This window comes from Ovis aries, chromosome 1 (genome assembly GCF_016772045.2).
Source record: "Ovis aries strain OAR_USU_Benz2616 breed Rambouillet chromosome 1, ARS-UI_Ramb_v3.0, whole genome shotgun sequence".
Classification (NCBI taxonomy): Eukaryota; Metazoa; Chordata; class Mammalia; order Artiodactyla; family Bovidae; genus Ovis; species Ovis aries.
The window spans coordinates 111,517,171-111,540,315 of NC_056054.1; the positions used below are offsets into that span (position 1 = coordinate 111,517,171).

The 23,145-nt window shown below is 38.4% G+C and overlaps 1 protein-coding gene across 16 annotated transcripts in view; it reads right to left on the reverse strand.

The window, feature by feature from the left end:
- Positions 1 to 23,145, reverse strand: part of SLAMF6 (SLAM family member 6) — an 82,434-nt gene that overhangs the window by 39,337 nt on the left and 19,952 nt on the right. For 5 of the 16 annotated variants that reach the window (XM_042256580.2, XM_027977116.3, XM_042256568.2 and 2 more), the window contains 2 exons: positions 22,838 to 22,881; positions 20,302 to 21,904 (listed from right to left, as the gene is read on the reverse strand). In XM_042256580.2, the coding sequence (XP_042112514.1) occupies positions 21,811 to 21,904; positions 22,838 to 22,881 (138 nt within the window). In that variant the 3' untranslated portion in view covers positions 20,302 to 21,810. Of the gene's footprint in view, positions 1 to 11,927; positions 12,072 to 12,380; positions 12,445 to 12,512; positions 16,430 to 20,301; positions 22,882 to 23,145 lie in introns of those variants that run through there. The other 11 variants (XM_004002672.5, XM_027977099.3, XM_027977088.3 and 8 more) reach the window with 8 other exon arrangements.

Below are 23,145 nucleotides of genomic sequence, written 5' to 3' on the forward strand. Positions count from 1 at the left end.
ATGCAAAACTTCCTGCCCTTCACCATCTCCTGGAGCTGGTTCAAACTCATGTCCATTAAGTCAGTGATGCCATCCAACCATCTCATCCTCTGTTGTCCCCTTCTCCTTCTGCTTTCAATCTTTCCCAGCATCAGGTCTTTTCTAATGAGTCAGGTGGCCAAAGTATTGGAACTTCAGCTTCAGCGTCAGTCTTTCCAATGAATATTCAGGACTGATTTCCTTTAGTATTGACTGGTTTGATCTCCTTGCAGTCCAAGGGACTCTCAAGAGTCTTCTCCAGCACCACAGTTCAAAAACATTAGTTCTTTGGTGCTCAGCTTTCTTTATAGTCCAACTATCACATCCATATCTGACTACAGGAAAAACCATAGCTTTGACTATATGGACTTTTGTTGACAAAGTAATGTCTCTGCTTTCTAATATGCTGTCTAGGTCTGTCATAGCTTTTCTTCCAAGGATCAAGCGTCCTTTAATTTCATGGCTGCAGTCACCATCTGCAGTGATTTTGGAGACCAAGAAAATAAAGTCGGTCTCTGTTTCTATTGCTTTTCCATCTATTTTCCATGAATTGACGGGAACTGTCAGATCTAACAGTAGCTCCAGGTATTAGTAGATAGTGTCAGAACTGAATTGAATTGTAGGACTCCCAGCTGATAATGGAGAATTGCCTGCTGTGTAGAATACCACATATCTGATGTCAAACAAATTGTGAATATAATAGTATACTTTCTGGTTCTATGATTTTGACGACTCTAGATACTTCTTGTAACTGGGATCTTGAAGTATTTGTTCTTTTGTGTCTGGCTTATTTCACTCAGCATAATGTCTTTAAGATGCATCCATGTTGAAGTATGTAACAGGGTTTCCTTCTTTTTTAAGGCTGAATATCTATTGAGCTTTCAATTTCAGTGATTATATGCTTCATTTCTAGAAATTAATTTTATTTTTGTTTTACTTTATGTCTTTAATAATTTTAATCATTAATCATTTGTTCTTGTCAACCTACTATTTTCTGTGCTTGAGGGCTCTAATTTTAATTTTCCTCTTTTTATACGCAGACTTTAAATTATAATGAATAGTTTCCTTGCGTGCTTTACATGTTTAATGGGTGCTCACAGATTTTTGTTAGATAACTAATTCAGGTACCACAAATGGTTTCCCTAAGTTTACTATTTTAGTCGTTTAAGACCTTAAATCTATCAGTAATAATCTTAACCTAGTGTTTTAATCTTCTTGACTCAGATCTTCATTTTTATCACCCTCTTCTATATCCACAAACTAGATCTTGCCAGATGCCATCTAGAATGGTTCTACCTGTCTGGAATATTAAACTTCTATATCCTACCTTTTGACAGCTTTTAATTTTGCTAGCTTTTGTGTAATTTCTCTGCACAAATTACAAGCCTCATCAGTATCTCTAGTCTAATGACCCACTCTCTTTTCCCCTCAATGTATTTGTCTTCTCTCTAGCATCACTTCGATTTTCTGTATGTTGAATACACATATCTTTTGGAAATTCCTTTTCTTTCCTTCTACATGGTATTGGTAGGGCTGCTGATCACATGTTTCATGTGCTCTAGCCATCCTTATCATAGATGTGTGCCCCTGACCCAGGCTGTCTGGGCAATCCTTGTTAGGGATTGATATGTACACAATGAGAGCAATGATCAGGGTCAGCTGCCAGGAGCCAGTGTGAGGAACTCCGCCCATGGCAAAGGTCATGAGGAAGGAGGCTTTGGCATATGCAAAGGCGGGATCGAGCCTCAGGAAACCCCCTATTCCTGAGCATCTACCCCCAAAACCAGAGTCTGCCTACTTCACTGTTTTATGCTCTCACCTACACGTCTGACTTTACGGGGGGCTGTACCCCACCACCTTCTCGGAGAAGGAGTTAACTTACAGCTCCAGTTAATAAAAATTCCTGGGCATGACAAGGGTGTCTCAGGTCAAATCTCTCTGCTAGCAAACTAGCTTGTGTGACAGGATTATCCACACTCTTGCTACTACTACATGATTGTTTACAACCTCTCAACCATAAACAGCACAGAGAGTTTGGAGTATTTTGAAAATCTTAGTTAGCACTGGGATTTTCTAAAGATAAAAATCATGTTGGTGAAGGGTTTTTCATTTATTGGGCCAATGTTTGCTGCTTAATCCCCTGCCTTTATACATGTTAATGAATATGTAACTAGCATATAGGAGAAATAAGTATTAACCCTTAAGATTAATCATGTTAACCTTAGGCTAAGTAAATTCCTTTCTTAATTGTAACTCACTACACCCTCACCCTATAGGAATGCAACTTTGTCTGGTACCTTTGGAGGGTGGTGCTTGGTTTAAGAAAAATCACCCCTGGAAAATAAGTTTCTGGTTGACTGACCATTATCAGAAAAGAAAGAATCATAAAATGTCAGCAGGCCTCATGGCCAGAAGATGATGTTAAACCCCTAAGACCTTTTTGTATACATTTATATGAAGCACCTGATTTTGATAAAGGTCAGGACTGCTGACCCCCACGTGACTTTAAAATTTCCATTTGTCTCTATGTGTAAAAAAAGAAATTAAGCAAACCTGAAAATAAAGAAAACGGATCAGTTTCTGGAAAGACTGATTCCCCCATGTCGTTCCTTTCTTGTTCTCCGTTTTTCTGGCTGAATTCCCATCTGGAGCGTGGGTACTCGCCAAGCCTGCTAATTTTGCCTGGGCTTATAAGATCTGACCTGGGAAGTCTCAGTGTCTTCTCTCCTTCGGGAGAATGGAAGGATGCCTGTGGCCTACGTGGGTGGTGCAAACTCCTTGTCTTGGAGTTTTATTGGTATTCCATGTAAACCAAGTTATTCAGCCTCTTTTTCTCCACTAGTATTTTCCTACTACACTATTTCTTTCTAATCTCCTTCCATATCTTTAATTAAGCAATTAATTCCTAGGATGCTGACTCTGGCCCCCCTTCAAATTACCCTGGATCTACCCGGGCTGGACCCCGGCAGTCAGCCTGTAAGGTCATGAGCTGTAAAGAATAAATAAAAGTTGAGCTTCTGGAGGTTGTCCTGCCATGCGTACTTGCAGAGATTTGGAAGAGAATGAAGTCAAACAGAAGCAAACAGAGCTGAGTGATGAGAACAAAATCCTTCCTTCTCATTTACCAGCATTCACTCTCATTTAACATCTAAATCTTCTCTTTCTCTACTGAACTAAGGTTCTCAAAATAGTAATTTCCAATTTCAGTCTCTACTTCCATATCTTCCAGCCATTTTCTCAATTCATTGTTTACCAGCTTCAACAAACCACGTCAGTGAGGCTGTCTTTGCTAAGGTTCCTTATAACTTCCTACTTATCAAACTCATATATTATGTAAGTTTACTGCAGAATTTACATATATCTTATTTCTTAAAAGAATTCCCATTCCTTGAATTTTTGCAACACTAGGGTTTTCTGGTTTTTCTAAACTCTCTTTTGATTCCTTTTTCTTCTTCAGATAGGAGTCTCTTCCTTAACCACATTACCTAGGGCTCTGTGTAGGTAATCATCTTTTTTTTCATGTCTTTCCCTTTCATACATATATACACACTTCTTGGGTGACCTTACCAATATTATAACTTCAGCTGTCACCCAGATGCAAATTATTCCCAAATCTATATCTCCAGCTTCAACCATTCTCTTTTGTTCAGACCAAAGAAAATGACAATTGAGCAAAGAGCAGAAGGAGATGAGGGAGTGAACCATGTAAGTATCTGGAAGGCTATCATTCTAGAGTGTGGAAATAGGGTATAAAGGCCCTGAGATGGGAGTGTACTTGGCATGTTCAAAGAATGACTGAGAATGAGGGGGAAATTAATGGAAAATGAGGTCAGAGAAGTAATGGATGGGAGAAGGTCATGTCATGTAAGGTCTTATTATAGATAATTTTAATGACCCAAATTTCTGCTCAGAGTGAGATGAAAAGTCAGGGGAGAGATTGTAGCAGAGGAGTGATGTGTCCTGTCTGATGTTTTCAAAAGGATCATTCTGTGTTGAGAATAGACTGAAAGAACAAGATATGAAGCTGGGTTATTAGAGGCTACTGAAGTAACTTAGATGACACATGTTGGTGATCTGGACCAGGATAGTAGCAGTGAAGGAACTGATTATGGATCTATTTTAAAGGGAGAACCAATAGCATATGATGACAGATTGGATGTGGAGTCTGAGATCAAAGGAGTATTCAAAGATTATTGTCCCAAGTAACTGGAAGGATAGGGTCACAACTTACTGCGGTGGGGAACTTTGTAGGAAAAGAAGGTTGTGGGAACCAGTTATATATGAGATACCTATGAGACATTCAAGTGTAGAAGTCTTGAGGCATCTGGATAAAGGATGGAATTTAGTGCTTAAATGGATTAGAGATATTAATTTGGCAGTTATCTTCCATAAATAACATTTAAACTTATGACAGTAGATGAGATCATCACTGGAATGAGAATAGATAGAAAAGGTAAATATTCTAAGAACTGAGCTTTGGAGTAATCTACTGTTAAAAGGCAAGGAAGATAAGAAAACTAGCAAAAGAAACTAAGGAGTAGCCAGTAAATGGAAACAAAATCAAGAGAGTTCGATATCCTGGAAGATGATTGAAGAAATGTTTCAAGAAGGAAGGAGGGACTGACCATCAAATGTGGCTAATAGGTCAATTAAATTAAGAACAAAGTATTTCAATGGGTTAATAAAAAGAGAGATTTCACTGAAAAACAAAAAAGCAGTAGCTAGAGAGGGAAGTAGAATCAAGAGAGTTTTCTTTCGTTTATGTTTGTAATCTGTTAGGGAAGATCTGGCAGTAAGGGAATTTGTCAGAGCAGAAAGAGAATTGGGAGAATTGCTGGAGCAATGTCCTTGAGTAGGTGAGAGGAGATGGGTTCTGGTGCATAAGGAAAAGAACAATCCTTTTCCTGACACAGTTAAATTTGTCTATAGTAACAGGAGAGAAGACAGAGTAGGATACAGACATAGGTAAGTAGATACTTACAGTGGTAGCAAATGGAAATACTCTTCTGCTTTCTATTTTTCTCAACAAGGGAAATGAGAGTGAGAGGATGAGTGAAGAAGAATTGAAGAACTGGTGCCCCTTATTTCTTCCCTGCCCTTATCTTCTAGTTGTTTAGGAGAATGAGAGAATGCACTAGGGAAATAAAATAAAATTGCCTGGCAGCATAGGCTTCCCTGGTAGCTCAGTTGGTAAAGAATCTGCTTGCAATGCAGGAAACCCTGGTTCAGTTCCTGGGTCTGGAAGATCCCCTGGAGAAGGGATAGGCTACTCATTCTGGTATTCTTTGCCTGTAGAATCCCCAGGGACAGAGGAGCCTGATGGGCTACATTCCATGGAGTCGCAAAGAGTCAGACATGACTGAGTTGAACACACATGTTGAAATCAGGGATCATAAATGTAAGAGAGACTAGTCATAGCATAGTTGTATGCCTTTCTCCATCCACCTTTAGATGTGCAAATTCAAGGATGAAAGAGCCCAATGATTGGATTTAATCAGTATTGATTTGTTGTTGTTGTTGTTGTTGTTAGGCAAGTACAACCGCTAATGGAACAAGGTAGTTGAAGGTGTAAGGGAGGGAGTGGGGATGATAACCAAACACAGAATTTAAACTAGGTAATGGGAAAAGTGATAACATAAGAGACATGATGGATCATGAATAGTGGTTGGATTAATGGACCACAGATCAGAGGATAGAGATTAAAGGATTATTGGTATTGGGGAAAAAACAGGGAGTGAAATGGAAAAAAGAAAGGTGGTGATTAGACAGAGTGGGGTGCTTGGAGAACTGTAACTTTTGGTACTAGTGCATAGCTATAGGAGGTAACCAGTCAGTGAAATCTAGGGAGACAAGTCTATGATGGTACAAGAATCAGGAGAGAAACCAAGCCAAAGAGTGGTAAGGAGGAGCTAGAAAGAGGAATATACTAGGATGTTCAAGAGGAGAGGAGGAGAGGAGGTCAAGAACCTGAAAAACTAGGTTAATGCATGGATAGAATTATGACAGCAGCGGTGTTGAAGGATATAAGCTAGCTAGAAGCTAAAATTTTCAGGAAATGGGGGGCAGTGACCTGAGGATAGCAGATGACTGTAACAAAGCAGTGGTGTTATAGTCTTAAAACACAAGGTTAGAAGCTAAAATTGCTCAGCTTGTGGTCATGCATGACATCCTACTTAGAAAAAAATTTTGTCTTAAGTTTTCTGCAGAATTTGTCATACTTCCACTTTCTTGAACTTCTCTTTTCTTTAAACCGTATGACCTTGAGATCACTTGGTTTTCCGACCTGTCAATTCTATTTTTTGTCATCTCTTAGATTCCCCTTCTCAGTGGTGTTATTCCTGACTCCCTGTATGTTCTTTTCTCTCCTCACTATATGCACACTCCCTGAGTGATCTCACCAATCTCATGGCTTTAGCTGTAATACAAGTGCATATGGCTCTTAAATCTGTAGCTCCAGCCACAACTATGCTCCCTTGCTCTAGACCTGTATTTCTGATTGCCCACTGAATAGCATTAGGATGGGTTTTCCAGGTAATGCAGTGGTAAATAATCTACCTGCTAATGCCAGAAACAAAGAGACACAAGTTCGATCACTGGGTCAGGAAGATAACTTGGAGTAATAAATGGCAACCCACTCTAGTATCCTTGCCTGAAAAATTCCATGGATAGAAGAGCCTGGTGGGATACAGTTCATGGGCTCACAAAGAATTGGACATGACTGAGAGACTGAGCATGCACACAGGCTTCAGACACCTTAAATTCATTCAAGACTGAATTATTTATCTTCTTCTTTAAACTTTTCTTCATCTTTGAATTTCAGTCACTAAGATGACTCATCATAATTCAATTCCTCTTTCTCATCTCCCAAGTATAGTCAAGTTATGAATTTCTGTGATTTTTGTTTCTCAACTAAATTCTATTTCTTAATTGTCAACACTGATTAAATCCAACTCTTATTTCTTCAAGCTCATATCTGTATATCAAAAATTTGGTGAAGAAAAACACAAAAGGCATTGCCCTAGTCTCATGGAAATATAAAAAATATAGTTTATCAAATGTTCTATTTTCTATAGCACAGGAAGGCACTTGGAAGGAAGATGGAAAGGATGTTGAATGTCTACTCATTACCCTGACATATCAGCTATGGAGTATGGGGCTTCCCAAAGAGGAAGAGAATTTTTCTATTTTTTTTGTGTGTGTTTATATACATCAGATAAATTTTCATTGCATTTTGATACTTGTAAATTAAAAAACAAAAATGAAAAAGTCACTACTTCAGAGAAGCCTTGCTTGATCACCCTATCTAGGTAGGCTTTTCCCTATTATTCTCTAACTGTTTCTTCATTGATTTATCAAATACATATAGTATCTATTTTTGCATCAGGCACTATTCAGTGGTAGGAATACAGTGAAGAAAAGGGACAAAATTCATATTTTCATTGATCTTGAGAATGGTGGGGGGAGTCAAACAAGAAACCTATATGGAAAAGAAAAGTAAATCTGTATGGAAATACATAGTATAATTTTGAATAGTGATCGTGCTATGAGAAAATAAAGGATAACAGAACAGAATAAATGGTGGGGAGGCTGGGAGCAATTTTAGGTAGGAAAATCAAGGAAAGCCTGATCTTTGAGAAGATGAGGTTTTAGTGTAGATATGACTGGTGAGAAGAAGGTAGCTAAACAAGGACCCTGGGAAAGAGATCTCCACAAAGAGAGAGCAGCAACTGTAAAGACCCTGAGGTGTAGGAGGTTGGCATGTTCAAAGATGCTGTCAATATCTCTGAAGGCCTCCTTCAATCACTTATCATAGGCTATAATAACACATTTATTTTTGTTTACCTATTTGGATCTATATATATTATTAACTTTTATTTGTTTATTGTCTTTTAGTCCCATGATTCCTGAGGACCAAGGCTGTGCTTATCTTGTTAAAGATCCATACTTAGCACCTGGCACAGAGTGAATAGTTCAATGCTTATTGAATAAATAAATAGTAACAGCTATTTTGCCAACAAAGGTCCATCTAGTCAGGCTATGGTTTTTCCAGTGGTCATGTATGGATGTGAGAGTTGGACTGTGAAGAAGGCTGAGCACCGAAGAATTGATGCTTTTGAACTGTGGTGTTGGAGAAGACTCTTGAGAGTCCCTTGGACTGCAAGGAGATCCAGCCAGTCCATTCTAAAGGAGATCAGCCCTGGGTATTCTTTGGAAGGAATGATGCTAAAGCTGAAACTCCATTACTTTGGCCACATCATGCGAAGAGTTGACTCATTGGGAAAGACTCTGATGCTGGGAGGGATTGGGGGCAGGAGGAAAAGGGGACAACAGAGGACGAGATGGCTGGATGGCCATTGATGGATGTGAGTTTGAGTGAATTCCGGAAGTTGGTGATGGACAGGGAGGCCTGGCATGCTGCGATTCATGGGGTTGTAAAGAGTCAGACATGACTGAGTGACTGAACTGAACTGAACTGGACAGCTATTTAGTAAAAAATTTTATTTGTAGTATTAGTCATTGAAATGGTACTTTTTGTTTTCAATTGTGCATTCACCCTGTGATTTGGATTGTTATTGGATCCCAAGAAGGGCTTTCATAGGGATGCTTTCCTTTCCTTGGGTCACTATAAGCATTAATTATAGTTAGCCTATACAAACAAAGTGGTCAAACAGGAGACGGCAAGAGTGAACGTTGACATTCTAGGACTCAGCGAACTAAAATGGACTGGAATGGGTGAATTTAACTCAGATGATCATTACACCTACTACTGCAGGCAGGAACCCCTTAGAAGAAAGGAGTAGCCATCATGGTCAACAAAAGAGTCCGAAATACAGTACTTGGATGCAATCGAAAAAATGACAGAATGATCTCTGTTCATTTCCGAGGCAAACCATTCAATATCACCATAATCCAAGTCTATGCCACAACCAGTAATGCTGAAGAAGCTGCAGTTGAACAGTTCTATGAAGACCTACAAGACCTTTTAGAACTAACACCCCCAAAAGATGTCCTTTTCATTAGAGGGGACTGGAATGCAAAAGTAGGAAGTCAAGAAACACCTGGAGTAACAGGCAAATTTAGCCTTGGAATGTGGAATGAAGCAGGGCAAAGTCTAACAGAGTTTTGCCAAGAGAATGCATTGGTCATAGCAAACACCCTCTTCCAAAAATACAAGAGAAGACTCTACAAATGGACATCACCAGATGGTCAATACTGAAATCAGATTGATTATATTCTACGCAGCCAAAGATGGAGAAGCTCTATACAGTCAGCAAAAACAAGACCGGGAGCTGACTGTGGCTCAGATCATGAACTCCTTATTGCCAAATTCAGACTTAAATTGAAGAAAGTAGGGAAAACCACTAGACCATTCAGGTATGACCTAAATCAAATCCCTTATGATTATACAGTGGAAGTGAGAAATAGATTTAAGGGATTAGATCTGATAGAGTGCCTGATGAACTATGGATGGAGGTTCGTGACATTCTATAGGAGACAGGGATCAAGACCATCCCCATGGAAAAGAAATGCAAGAAAGCAAAATGGCTATCTGGGTAGGCCTTACAAATAGTTGTGAAAAGAAGAGAAGCGAAAAGCAAAGGAGAAAACGAAAGATATAAGCATCTGAATGCAGAGTTCCAAAGAATAGCAAGGAGAGATAAGAAAGCCTTCCTCAGTGATTAATGCAAAGAAATAGAGGAAAACAACAGAATGGGAAAGACTAGAGATCTCTTCAAGAAAATTAGATACCAAGAGAACATTTCATGCAAAGATGGGCACAATAAAGGACAGAAATGGTATGGACCTAACAGAAGCAGAAGATATTAAGAAAAGGTGGCAAGAATACACAGAAGAACTGTACAAAAAAGATCTTCACGACCCAGATAATCATGATGGTGTGATCACTCACCTAGAACCAGACATCCTGGAATGTGAAGTCAAGTGGGCCTTAGAAAGCATCACTATGAACAAAGCTAGTGGAGGTGATGGAATACCAGTTGAGCTCTTTCAAATCCTGAAAGATGATGTTGTGAAAGTGCTGCACTCAATATGCCAGCAAATTTGAAAAACTCAGCAGTGGCCACAGGACTGGAAAAGGTCCGTTTTCATTCCAATTCCAAAGAAAGGCAATGTCAAAGAATGCTCAAACTACTGCACAATTGCACTCATCTCACATGCTATTAAAGTAATTCTCAAAATGCTCCAAGCCAGGCTTCAGGAATACGTGAACCATGAACTTCCAGATGTTCAAGCTGGTTTTAGAAAAGGCAGAGGAACCAGAGATCAAATTGCCAACATCCGCTGGATCATTGAAAAAGCAAGAGAGTTCCAGAAAAACACCTATTTCTACTTTATTGACTATGCCAAAGCCTTTGCCTGTGTGAATCACAATAAACTGTGGAAAATTCTGAAGGAGATGGGCATACCAGACCACCTGACCTGCCTCTTGAGAAACCTATATGCATGTCAGGAAGAAACAGTTAGAACTGGGCATGGAACAACAGACTGGTTCCCAATAAGAAAAGGAGTATGTCAAGGTTGTATATTGTCACCCTGCTTATTTAACTTCTATGCAGAGTACCTCATGAGAAACGCTGGACTGGAAGAAACACAAGCTGGAATCAAGATTGCCAGGAGAAATATCAATAGCCTCAGATATGCAGATGACACCACACTTATGGCAGAAAGTGAAGAGGAACCCAAAGCCTCTTGATGAAAGTGAAAGAGGAGAGTGAAAAAGTTGGCTTAAAGCTCAACATTCAGAAAATGAAGATCATGGCATCTGGTCCCATCACTTCATGGTAAATAGATGGGAAACAGTGGAAACAGTGTCAGACTATTTTTGGGGGCTCCAAAGTCACTGCAGATGGCGACTGCAGCCATAAAATTAAAAGATGCTTACTCTTTGGAAGAAAAGTTATGACCAACCTAGATTGCATATTGAAAAGCGAGACATTACTTTGCCAACAAAGATCTGTCTAGTCAAGCCTATGGTTTTTCCAGTGGTCATGTATTGATGTGAGAGTTGGACTGTGAAGAAAGCTGAGCACTGAAGAATTGATGCTTTTGAACTGTGGTGTTGGAGAAGACTCTTGTGAGTCCCTTGACTGCAAGGAGATCCAACTAGTCCATTCTAAAGGAGATCAGCACTGGGTGTTCTTTGGAAGGAATGATTCTAAAGCTGAAACTCCAGTACTTTGGCCACCTCATGCGAAGAGTTGACTCATTGGGAAAGACTCTGATGCTGGGAGGGATTGGGGGCAGGAGGAAAAGGGGACGACAGAGGATGAGATAGTTGGATGGCATCACTGACTCGATGGATGTGAGTTTGAGTGAACTCCGGGAGATGGTGATGAACAGGGAGGTCTGGCGTGCTGCGATTCATGGGGTCGCAAAAAGTCGGACATGGCTGAGCAACTGAACTGATAGAAACGAATAAAGGGAGAAAGAAAAGTAGAATTTAAGGTGATTCTGGGACATTCAAGAGATATCCAATCAACAGAGTCTAGGGAGACAATTCTGTTTATGGAACAGGAATCGTAAGAGAAGCCAAGTTAAAAAGAGGTAAGCAAGAGCCAGAAGGATGGAAAAGAAAACTAGGATGGTGCAACTTAATGAGAGGTGAAAGGGGGAAACTTAAGGGTGGGGAGGATTCTGTAACGTCAATTGCTGCAGCGAGCACTGAAATACAGAGTAAAGACCTCTGTGTCTAGACATTAGCACCTTTTATAATTGCAGCTTCAGAAAAGTGGTGAGGCTAGATGTGAGGAAGTGAAAGCTTTGGACATATGCCATTCACTCTGGTGCTCTGATAGTAAACGATCAGTGATTTTGTTCCTCTCCTTCTTTCACACAGGAATTATCTATAGCCCATCTCTGGGAAGAGGAAAGTCAGAGGTCATACTCACTTCCACTCTAGTTGAAAAGTCATTTCTCAATCCATTGTCGCCACCTTGAAATTCAGGATGAAATGTCTGTCTAGTGACCCTGGAACAGGGTTCCCTTCTCTCTGTCCCAAGTCCATCTGCAGCAGTATTCTCATACACTGTACCCTGAAGGAGAGGTTGGGTGGTTCTTTACTAAAAACTTCAGGTAAACATTCTAAAGCCACACAGGGTCCAAGCATTGTTTTGAGGGTGAATTGGAGAGTGGGTAAGGAAGATCAAGCATTGTTATTTTGGGTGTGGCTAATTTGCCCCTTTTACCAACATGATGTGGGGCAAAGCTTCATGGTTTAGTCCAGGAATTGAAAACTTAAACATTTACCAGGCAGATATAATGAATGAACGAAACAGGCAGGCCAGGCCAGGGATGAAGTGTAGAGTGCCAGTCCCATTTAGATTAGGATTAATGCTACTCACCAATGCTACTCAGCACCAGATAATTGTTTCCCTGTAGAAATGTGGTTCCACTGTGGTCAGATATCTGGCAAACATTAAAAAAAAAAATCAGGATCTTTAAGTGAATTGTTCCAATTTCTCATGTTACTATTTTGTTTTTGCATTTCCTTATAAATTTTATTTTCATGTTACTAATTTTTAAAAAAGCACTGTGGGGACCAAACACCTGTAGATAGAATCTTGGTCTCCAGCTTCCGGTTTGTGAATGTTTTTTTTAATTTGTTGCTGCACAGTTTGCAGGATCTTAGCTCCCCAACCAGGGATTGAACCTGGGCCCTTGGCAATGATAGTAAAAGTCCTAGCCACTGAAGTGCCTGGGAACTCTTAGTTTGTGATTTCTGGTTTAGAAAGTAAGAAAGTATGCCAAGGAATATTTTAGTCCTTCCTTCATTCATACTGGCCACTCCCCACCTCTACAATACTTTATGGCATCCTGGACCACTTTTTCTAAAGCACTCACTGATTGATTCTGAGTTATTTTCTCCTCCGTCTTTATCTGTTGGCCCCGAGGGAAGTAGAAGGATGGGCAATACCCAAAAGATAGGAATGAGGAAAAGACTGTGTAGCTTTTCCAACTCTTTTAGTTTCTCAAATTCACAAGAAGGCTCTTGGGTTTCTCTTACAGTACCTGAGATACCACGTGAGGTTCTGGAGAATTTTCTACCTTCTTGGAATTTCAAGTCCAGTGGAGATATATGTCTAGATATATGGATATATCAACCATAAGATTACATAAAATCTTATAAAATTATAAGCTTTATAAATAATTGAGGAACTACAGGAAGCTATGAGATTATATAACAGACAGCTGACTTAACTGGGTATGAGGATGAATGTGTTGAAGACTTCTCCAGAGAAATTATGTAGAAGCTAGGTCTGGAAGACTAAATAAGCATTAGCTAACCTGCTGTATGTGCTGTGTGTGTTTGTGTGTATGTGTGTAGAAAGTATTGCAGAGGGAACTCATTCTGTTAAGCCATAGAAGCAAGAGAGTTTGGATACTTCTAGGAGCTGAATGAAGACCAGTGTGATTGGGATGCTGTGAAAGAAGGGGTGACATGGTAGTGACCCCTGTCTTGAAGGCCATGCCAAAGGTTTGGAACTGCCACTGGTGTGACTGGGGTCTGCTTAAAAGGGAAAAGGACTTTTCTTCCTTTTTATTACCTTTCCAGGACAGCCAATCACAATTGTCTTACTTCAATCAAAGCAGTTTAATGGTGATGCATTTCCCTCCATTTTATTAAGGAATAAGCTTGCTTTCTGGACAAAGATAAAAATTTTGGTAGAAATTTTGTAGGCATTGCATGTTTTCTTCCCTGATTACAAAATTTGTCTTTTGGGAATGGAGCATGCAGGTCTTCATGGGTTTGCCTGCAGAATAGCAGATTAGTTCCAGTTGGTTAATTCCTTTTGTCTCCCGCAAGAAAGAAAAAGGTAATTAATTACATGGTGAGTGTTGGGTGGTCTTCAGGCCTAGAGAGACCTCTGACTGAGAATGTCCCATAGCAGTGGAGCCATTTACTCTTATGAGAAACAGTAGCAGAAGGAAAGGCTTGGAGAGGGAAATACAGAGATTTTAAATCTAGAGATTTTTTTTTTACCCTTCCTTTTTGACATCTTAAGTTTGATATGTGAATTAGGGGTAGAGTTGAGATTCCAAATAGACAGTCTGTGAGGTAAGGCCAGAGGTTAGGGTTAAGATTTAAATTTGGGAACCATTAGCTTATAAATTGTATTAAGGCAATGAGAATGACTAACATCATATAAGAAGAACATGTAGGTGGAGAAGTAAAAGGGGCTCATGTCTGAGCCTTAGCTCCAGTCCTTACTGGTCCTGCATAGGTGAAGGGGTTCAGAAGGAGACTGAGAAGCAGCTAATAAGGAAGGAGGAAAGCTAGGGGAATCTGGTGTCATAGATTCCCAAGGAAAAGAGTGTGTCATTGGTAATACATATGGAGGAAGTTTAAAAGGTTCAAGGAAATATAAGAATCAAGAAGTCTATCTTTTATTTCCTGGTCTATACTGAAATGTAAGCTTAGTTTTTCTTATTAGCTCTTTTCTTATTTATCTCTTAGGTATTTATAGACACATTCCTAGTTCTTGTTTTAGTAGTGATTCCCTAGTGCTATCCAGACTTAAGGTGAATTCTGGTAGATTTCCTGCTCTTGATTTAGCAGTCCCTTTCATGCCATGATTTCTAATTGTTTTTTGCTGTTTTTGGGTATCCTAGATGTTGAACACGTTTCTCTACCTGCCCTGACTTCCACATGATTCTCATTTTTTCCCCTTTGAAAGACCTTGGAAATCTTATTTTTTTCTTGATCTCCTTGAGAAAAAGGCACTCTCTACTGAAAGAAATCTCCCCAAAACTTTAGGCCATCTTGCATGGGCATAGAAATAACCCTTCTTTTTTCTTTGATTCCTCCATGACTCTATTACTGGAAGCCCTTCCTTCTTCCTGAACAAATTTCTCAGTCCTGTTCTGATTGATAATATAATTAATAGCCAGTGTGTGTTTTAGTCGTTCAGTTGTGTTGGACTCTTTGTGACCCCACGGACTAGAGCCTGCCAGGCTCCTCTTTCTGTGGAATTCTCCAGGCAAGAATACTGGAGTTGGTTGCTATTCCCTTCTCCAGGGGATCGTCCTGACCCAGGGATTGAGCCTGGGTCTTCTGCATTGCAGACAGATTCTCTACCATCTGAGTCACCAGGAAAGCCCTAATTAATAGCCAGTATTTGAGATTAGTTTAACTTTAGTGAATTTTGTTTTGCTCATTTATTGTTCCCATCATTATTTCCATTCTTCCTTACTCAACTCTCCCACTCCTTCCCATTAAATCTTGAGGTCTTGAGAGCTGGTCTCTATTACATAGTCTCTAGCACATGGGCCCTCTCCAAAAGTCCTGGGCTGTTTAAAGAAATTTTTAAATTTTGGAAGAATTTAGTTGGCTTAAAATCCACCAAACAGGGTTTCCCTGGTTGCTCAGTGGTAAAGAACATATCTGCCAACACAGGGAACAGAGGTTTGATCCCTGTTCCAGGAAGATCCCATTCATTGGACAACTCAGCCTGTGAGCTGCAACTACTGAGCACATGCACCACAGCTACTGAAGCCTGTGCACCTAGAGCCCATGATCTGCAACAAGAGAAACCACTGCAATGAGAAGCCCTCATGCCACGACTAAACAGCAGCCCCCACCCACCACAACTGGAGATGTAATTAGTTGCTATGTGCATTTTAAAGTGCTATTTGAATTTTAACTATCTATAGGTAAAAAATTAATCAAAAGCAAAAAGAATGTAGTAGAGCTACATGTTTTGACATTTAAAAATTGTTTAAGAAATATTCTTAAGCCAAAAAAAAAAAAAAAAAAGCAAGTTCTAAAAAAATTCCATTCTGGTAAAAAAGTTGTTCTTTCAATATGGAATCGTAGAACTTCCTTAGTGGTCCAGTGGCCAACATGCCATGCTCCCAATACAGAGGGCCTGGGTTTGATTCCTGATTGGGGAATTGTATCTCACATGCCACAATGAAGAGTTTGCATCTCACAACTAAGAATTCACATGCTGCAACTATACAAAAGATCTGGCATGCCACAGCTAAAAGATCCTACATGCTGCCAACTAAAGATTCTGTGTGCTGTAACTAAAAGAACCCACTTGTTGTGATGAAGGTTGAAGATCCTCTGTGCCACCACTAAGACTCAGCACAGCCAAATAAAAAAATTAAAAATATGGAATCATTAATAGTGGTTATCTTAGAGATTAGGCAATTTTTTGCTTGTGGAATGTTTGAATTATTTATAATATATTTGTTATTTTATGATCAGAGAAAGATACACTTTAAAAAGATATATTAGAAAGACTTCAATTAGATAGTGGAATAAGAGATTCTAGTCCTTGTCCTACCACAGAAACACCAATTTAACAACCATTCATGGACAAAGATACCTTTATGAGTGCTCCAGAGTCCAGCTGAGAGGTTCTAGCACCCCAGTGGAACATAAAACCTGAGAATGAGAAAGGTGGCAGAAAGCTTATTTAAAGAAATAATAGCTGAAAACTTCCCAAATCTGGGAAAAAATGGATATCCAGATTCATGAAGGTTAAAGCAATAGAAATAGGTTGAGTCCAAAAATATCTACACTGAGATACATTGTAATTAAATGGTCAAAAGTCAAAAATAGAATTTTGAAATCCTCAAGACAAAAATGACTTGTCAAATACAAGTAAATTCCCACAAAACTGTCAAAGGTTTCTCAGCAGGAGCCTTGCAGTCCAGGAAGGAGTGGAATGATATATTCAAAGTTCTGAAAGAAGACAACTGCCAACAGGAATATTTTATACCTGGAAAAACTTTTAGAAATGAAATAGAAAGACTTTCTCAGACAAATAAAAACTGAAGGAGATCTGCCTTACAGGAAATGCTAAGGGAAATTCTTCATATTGAAATGAAAGTGTGCTAAACAGCAACACCAAAGCAAATGAAAGTATAGATCTCATTGATAAAGGTAAGCACAGACAATCCCTAATGGTTCAACTTACAATTTTTTGATTTTACAATCGTGTGAAAGTGTTATGCATTCAGTAAAATCCATACTTTGAATTTTGATCTTTTCCCCACTATGAATGTGTGATATGATACTCTCTTGTGATGCTGGGAAGGGCAGTGAGCCACAGCTCCCAGTCAGCCACATGACCACGAAGGCAAATAACTGATACATTTATAACCATTCTGTACCCATATATCCATTTAGTTATTTCAGTACAGTATTTAATAACTTACATGAGAATTCATCAGTACTCTATTATAAAATAGGCTTTGTGTTAGATGATTTTGCCCATCTGTAGGTTAACATGAATATCCTGAGCAGTTTAAGGTAAGACTGAGTGACTTCACTTTCACTTTTCACTTTCATGCATTGGAGAAGGAAATGGCAACCCACTCCAGTATTCTTGCCTGGAGAATCCCAGGGACAGGGGAGCCTGGTGGGCTGCCATCTATGGGGTCGCCCAGAGTCAGACACGACTGAAGCGACTTAGCAGCAGTAGCAGCAGCAGATGTATTAAATGCCTTTTGGCTTATGACATTTTCAACTTTCACTGGGCTTTTGGGGACATAATCCCATTGTAACTCAAGGAAGATCTGTATATAGACAACTATAGAATAATGTAATATTGTAATAGTGCCACATAAGTCATTTTTAACTCTAGTATAAAAGTTAAAAGATAAAGGTATTAACCATAAATATAAAAATCTATTAATGGATACACAATTTTTAAAATATGCATTATGACATCAATAGCAAACTGTGTAATGAGAAAATTTTGAATGCAACTATTCTATGAAGAGTTTTGCATGCAACTAAAGTTAAACTATTATTAGCTTAAAATAGACTGTTATAAGATGCTATATATAGGCCTCAGGGTAACCACAAAAAAACACCTAAAGAGATACACAAAAGAAAAAGAGAAAGAAGTCAAATCATATAAGCACAAAGAATTATCAAATCATAAAGAGAGGAAAAGAAGAACAAAAAAACAGCAAAATAAAAAAATATTAACAAATGACAGTAGTAAGTCCTTAGTGAAAATGAAAGTGAAGTCGCTCAGTCGTGTCCGACTCTTTGCGAACCCATGGACTGTAGCTTGCCAGGCTCATCCTTCCATGGGATTTTCCAGATAAGAGTACTGGAGTGGGTTGCCATTTCCTTCTCCAGGGGATCTTCCCAACCCAGGGATCGAACCTGTTTCTCCCTCATTCCAGGCAGACGCTTTAAACTCTGAGCCACCAGGGAAGCCCAATAATTACTTATTAATTTAAATGTAAGTGGACTAAACTTTTCAATCAAAAATCTTAAAGGTGCTTGAATGGATACAATAAAAAGATCAAACTATATTCATTCTACAAGAGACTCACTGGATAGCCATAAGCTGAATGTAAAAGGTTAGTAAAATATATTACATGCAAATGGTAACAGGTATATGAAAAGATGCTCAACGTCACTAATCATCAGGAAAATGCAAATCAAAACCACAATGAAACATCACCTTATACCTATTAGGGTGACAATTATTTTAAAAAATCAAACAACAAGGACCTATTGTATAGCACAGGAACTGGTATAGTTCAACATTCAATGTCTTGTAATAACCTAAATGAAAAAGAATCTGAAAAAGAATATCTATATATCTGTATCTGAATCAGTTTGCTGTATACCTGAAACTAACACAACATTGTAAATCAACTATACTTTGAGGAAAAAAATCAAAAGATAAGTGTTGGTGAGGAGGATGTGGAGAAAAGGGAACACTTGTACACTGCTGGTGGGAATATAAATTGGTACAGACACTGTGGAAAATCGTATGGCGTTTCCCCAAAATTGAAAAATAGAACTACAACATGATCCAGCCATTTTACTTCTGAGTATATATATACAAAGGACATGAAATTCATGGATGAACCTAGTGGACACTATGCCAAGTGAAATAATCCAGATGTGGGAAAACAAAGAGTATACAATCCTATTGATATGAGTAATATAAAACAATTAAACTTATAGAAGAAGAGAGCAGAATGGTGGTTACCAAGGTATAGGAAGAGGGGGAGTAGAGCAGGTGGAATAGGGAAGGTGTTGGTTAAAAGATACAAAGGCTCAGTTATTCAAGAGCAATGAGTCCCAGAGATCAACTGCATAGCATTGTGCCTATAGTTAAGGATATTGCATTTACACTAAAAAATGTAAGAGGGCAGATCTTATGTGCTCTTATCACACACAAAAAATTAAAAATTAAAAAGAGAGTAGAGGAAATTTTTGGATGTGATGATATATTACCATTTACAGTATTGATTGTGATTATGGTTTCATCAGTGCATATTTATCTTCAGACTTATCAGCCTATTTGCATCAAGTATGCGCAGCTTTTTGTATGTCAGTTGTTCCTCAATAAAACATTTTTTTAAAAATTGGAGGATTCAACCCTGGGAAAAAGGAGGATTATTTCTCAGATGAGGTAAATGAATGGAATTAGAAAATTTGAGCAGAGATAGGATAGGAAATAATGTGGAAACAGACAGTGTATCATTTTTCCTTTCTTATTGTGCTGAAGGCCTGTAAGAAGATTATACTAGTTCAGGTGAATGTAATTTAATAATAATAATAATAACAAACAGTAAGAATACAACAATAATGATGGCTGGCTCTTAATTGATTGAGCTCTTTTATTTGCTAACCATAATGCTAGGAGTTTCAGGTTAGTTGTTTTACTTAATTCTCACAAAACTTCATTACTTCATAAACAACTCCATTTTATTTATTTATTAATATTTATTGAACACTTGCTATATGTTAGGGATATGGTGATAAACAAAATTATCATGGTCCCTCTTCTTGAAGAGCTTATGGTATAGTAGGAAAAACAGACATTAAACAAATGAAAATAAAATTTAATGACACATAATAAATGACATAGAAGGTGTGATAGAGTAATAGGGGGATGGATTTCAGATAGAAGGGCGTGGGAAGGTCTCTCTTGGAATGTGACATAGATAAGCTGACACCTGAAAATAAGGAGAAACCAGGCAGGCAGAGGAAGGGCCTTGAGGCAGAAGTAAATAGGTCTGTTAATATAGATCATTCTTTCCTCTAATAAGGGAGATAAAAGATCTCAAAGGCTAAATAGAGATAGCGGAGGAAGAATGATGCTAGTTGAGGGCGTGATGGGCCAGACTGTCTAAAGCCATGTATATTCAACTTTTATCCTGAGTGCATTAGGAAGTCTTGAAGTATTTTAAGCAGACAAGTAAAGGATCTGATTTATGTTATAAACAATACTTTGGCTATGTCATGGAGAATGGATTTGAGGGAGTCAAGAGCAAATATTGGGGAGAATTGCTCTGAGTTTATTGTAGCATTCAGGTTGAAAGGATGATGGTTGTACATCGGATGGTGGTTGCAGATTTGGAGAAAAGTGAAGTCCACTCATTGGAGGTAGAGTGCAAAGGGCCTGGTTATAGAGAAGCTGAGTTCAGTTCAGTTCAGTCGCTCAGTCGTCTTTGAATCTTTGTGACACCATGGACTGAAGCCAGTGATAACTTAAGTCCTTCATTTGTATAACAGAGCTGATCCACTGCTAGCCTCCTTTTTCAGTGTAGGAGACCAAAGCTGGAAGAGGTTAGGTAACATGTTCCAGGAGGTACATCTAGTAAATGATATATTATGATAAGAGCATTGGGTCAACTCCAGAGAAAATACACATAACCAACACACTGTATTCCCTCCCAGTGAGTCACAGTCCTGCTGCTTTCTAAAAGGAGAGAACTGGTGGTCTTCTGAATTATAACCTCTCTGCCAACCATGAGTCCATTTGCTTAGTTACCTAAGAGAAAGTCAATAACCAGACTCGTTTTTTTCTTTTTAACCCTTTCCCCCCTGGTAACCGTAAGATCATTCTTTAAGTCTGTGAATCTGTTTCTGCTTTGTAAATAAGTTCATTTGTATCATTTGTTAAAAAGATTTGCATATCACTTAGTATAATAATCTCCAGGTCCACCCATGTTGCTGCAAATGGCATTATTTCATTCTTTTAGATGGCTGAGTAATGATCCATTGTATAAGTGTACCACATCTTTATTATCTATTCTATTGGTGTACACTTAGGTTGCTTCCATGTCTTGGCTATTGTAAATCATGCTGCAATGAATGTTGGGGTGCATATATTCTTTTGAACCACGTTTTTCTTCAGATATGTGCCCAATAGTGAAATTGCTGAATCTCATGGTAGCTCTATTTTTAGTTTTTTTTTTTTTTTTTTAAAGGAAACTCCTTACTGTTCTCCATTGTGGCTGTATGAATTTACATTCCCACCAACAGTGTAGGCAGGTTCCCTTTTCTCCACATCCTCTCCAGTATTTATTGTTTGCATATGTTTTTTGGCTATTCAGGGTCTTTTGTGTCTTCATACAAATTTTAAGATATTTTGTTCTAGGTCTGTGAAAAATTCCATTGGCAGTTTGACAGAGATTTCATTGAATCTGTAGATTGCCCTGGGTAATATAGTCATTTTGACAATGTTGATTCATCCAATCCAAGGACACGGTATATGTTTCCATCTGCTTGTGTGGTCTTTGATCTCTTTCATCAGTGTATTATAGTTTTTGAAGTACAGGTTTTTGTTTCCTTAGGTAGATTTATTCCTAAGTATTTTATTCTTTTTGATGCTGTGGTAGATGGGATTATTTCTTGAATTTATCTTTCTGATCTTTTGTTGTTGGTGTATAGAAATGTAACAGGTTTCTCTGCATTAATTTTGTATCTTGCAACTTTACCAAATTCACTGATGAGCTCTAGTAGTTTTCTGGTCTCATCTTTAGAATATTCTATGTGTAGTATCATGTCATCTGCAAACGGTGATGATTTTGCTTCTTTTCCAATTTGGATTTCTTTTCTTTTCTTCTCGGACTGCCATGGTTGGTACTTCTAAAACTATTTTGAATAAAAGTGGTGAGAGTGGACATCCTTGTCTTGTTCCTGATCTTAGAAGAAATGCTTTCAGCTTAACTGTTGAGTATGATGTTAGTTTCAGGTTTGTCACATGCTAAGTCGCTTCAGTCATGTCTGACTCTGTGCCACCCCATGGACAGCAGCCCACCAGGCTCCTCTGTCCACAGGATTCTCTAGGCAAGAATACTGGAGTGGGTTGCCATTTCCTTCTCCAAGGTTTGTCATATATAGCGATTATTATGTTAAGGTAGTTTCCCTCTATGACCACTTTATGGAGAGGATTTTTTTCAGTTTTATTTATTTATTTTTTAAAAATTTATTTATTTTAATTGGAGGCTAATTATGTTACAATATTGTAGTGGTTTTTGCCATATATTAACATGAATCAGCCACAGGTGTACATGTATTCCCCATACTGAACCCCCCTCCCACCACCCTCCCCAAGAGTTTTTTAAAAATCATAAATGTGTGTTGAATTTTGCCAAAAGCTTATTCTACATCTATTGAGATGACCATATAATTTTTATCCTTCAATTTGTTGATGTAGTGTATCACAATGACTGATGTGCAGATATTGAAAATCCTTGCATCCCTGGGATAAATCACACTTGATCATGATGTATGATCTTTTCAATGTCTTGTTGAATTCAGATTGCTAGTATCTTTTTGAGAATTTTTGCGGGCATATTATCTGATGTATATTTTGGCCTGGAGCAAATTAAGAAATGTTATTTGGGTCACATTCTGGAAATGATGTTATTCCTTAAATGTTTGATCTGGGTAAGCAGATTCAAGTCTGATAATCCTAGATATTCAAATTATGTTGTCAGGCAGAAACCAAGCTCTGTTCTTTCTCATGGGATCAGGAGCAGATATGTAATTCTGAAATTCCTTTGAAGTCTTTCAGAAACTTACACGACGTTGTGATGGGCAGTTGTCTTGGAATAAATGGGCTTCCTCTAATAGGAAAAAGAGAAAAATAAAGAAGGTCAACAGAAACCAGAGTGTCAGGCTGTTCCTCGTGGTTATAGAGGTGTCTGGAAATCACTGTGGGCAGATAGGGATATTCACAGCCTAAGGTAAGATTAAATTAAAAGAAAAATAAGTAGCTCACATCACTTTGCTGTACAGCAGATATTGGCATAACATTGTAAATCAACTATACTTCAAATAAAAATAAACAAACAGATCTATATTTTTAAAAAGTAGGTTAAAAACTCAGT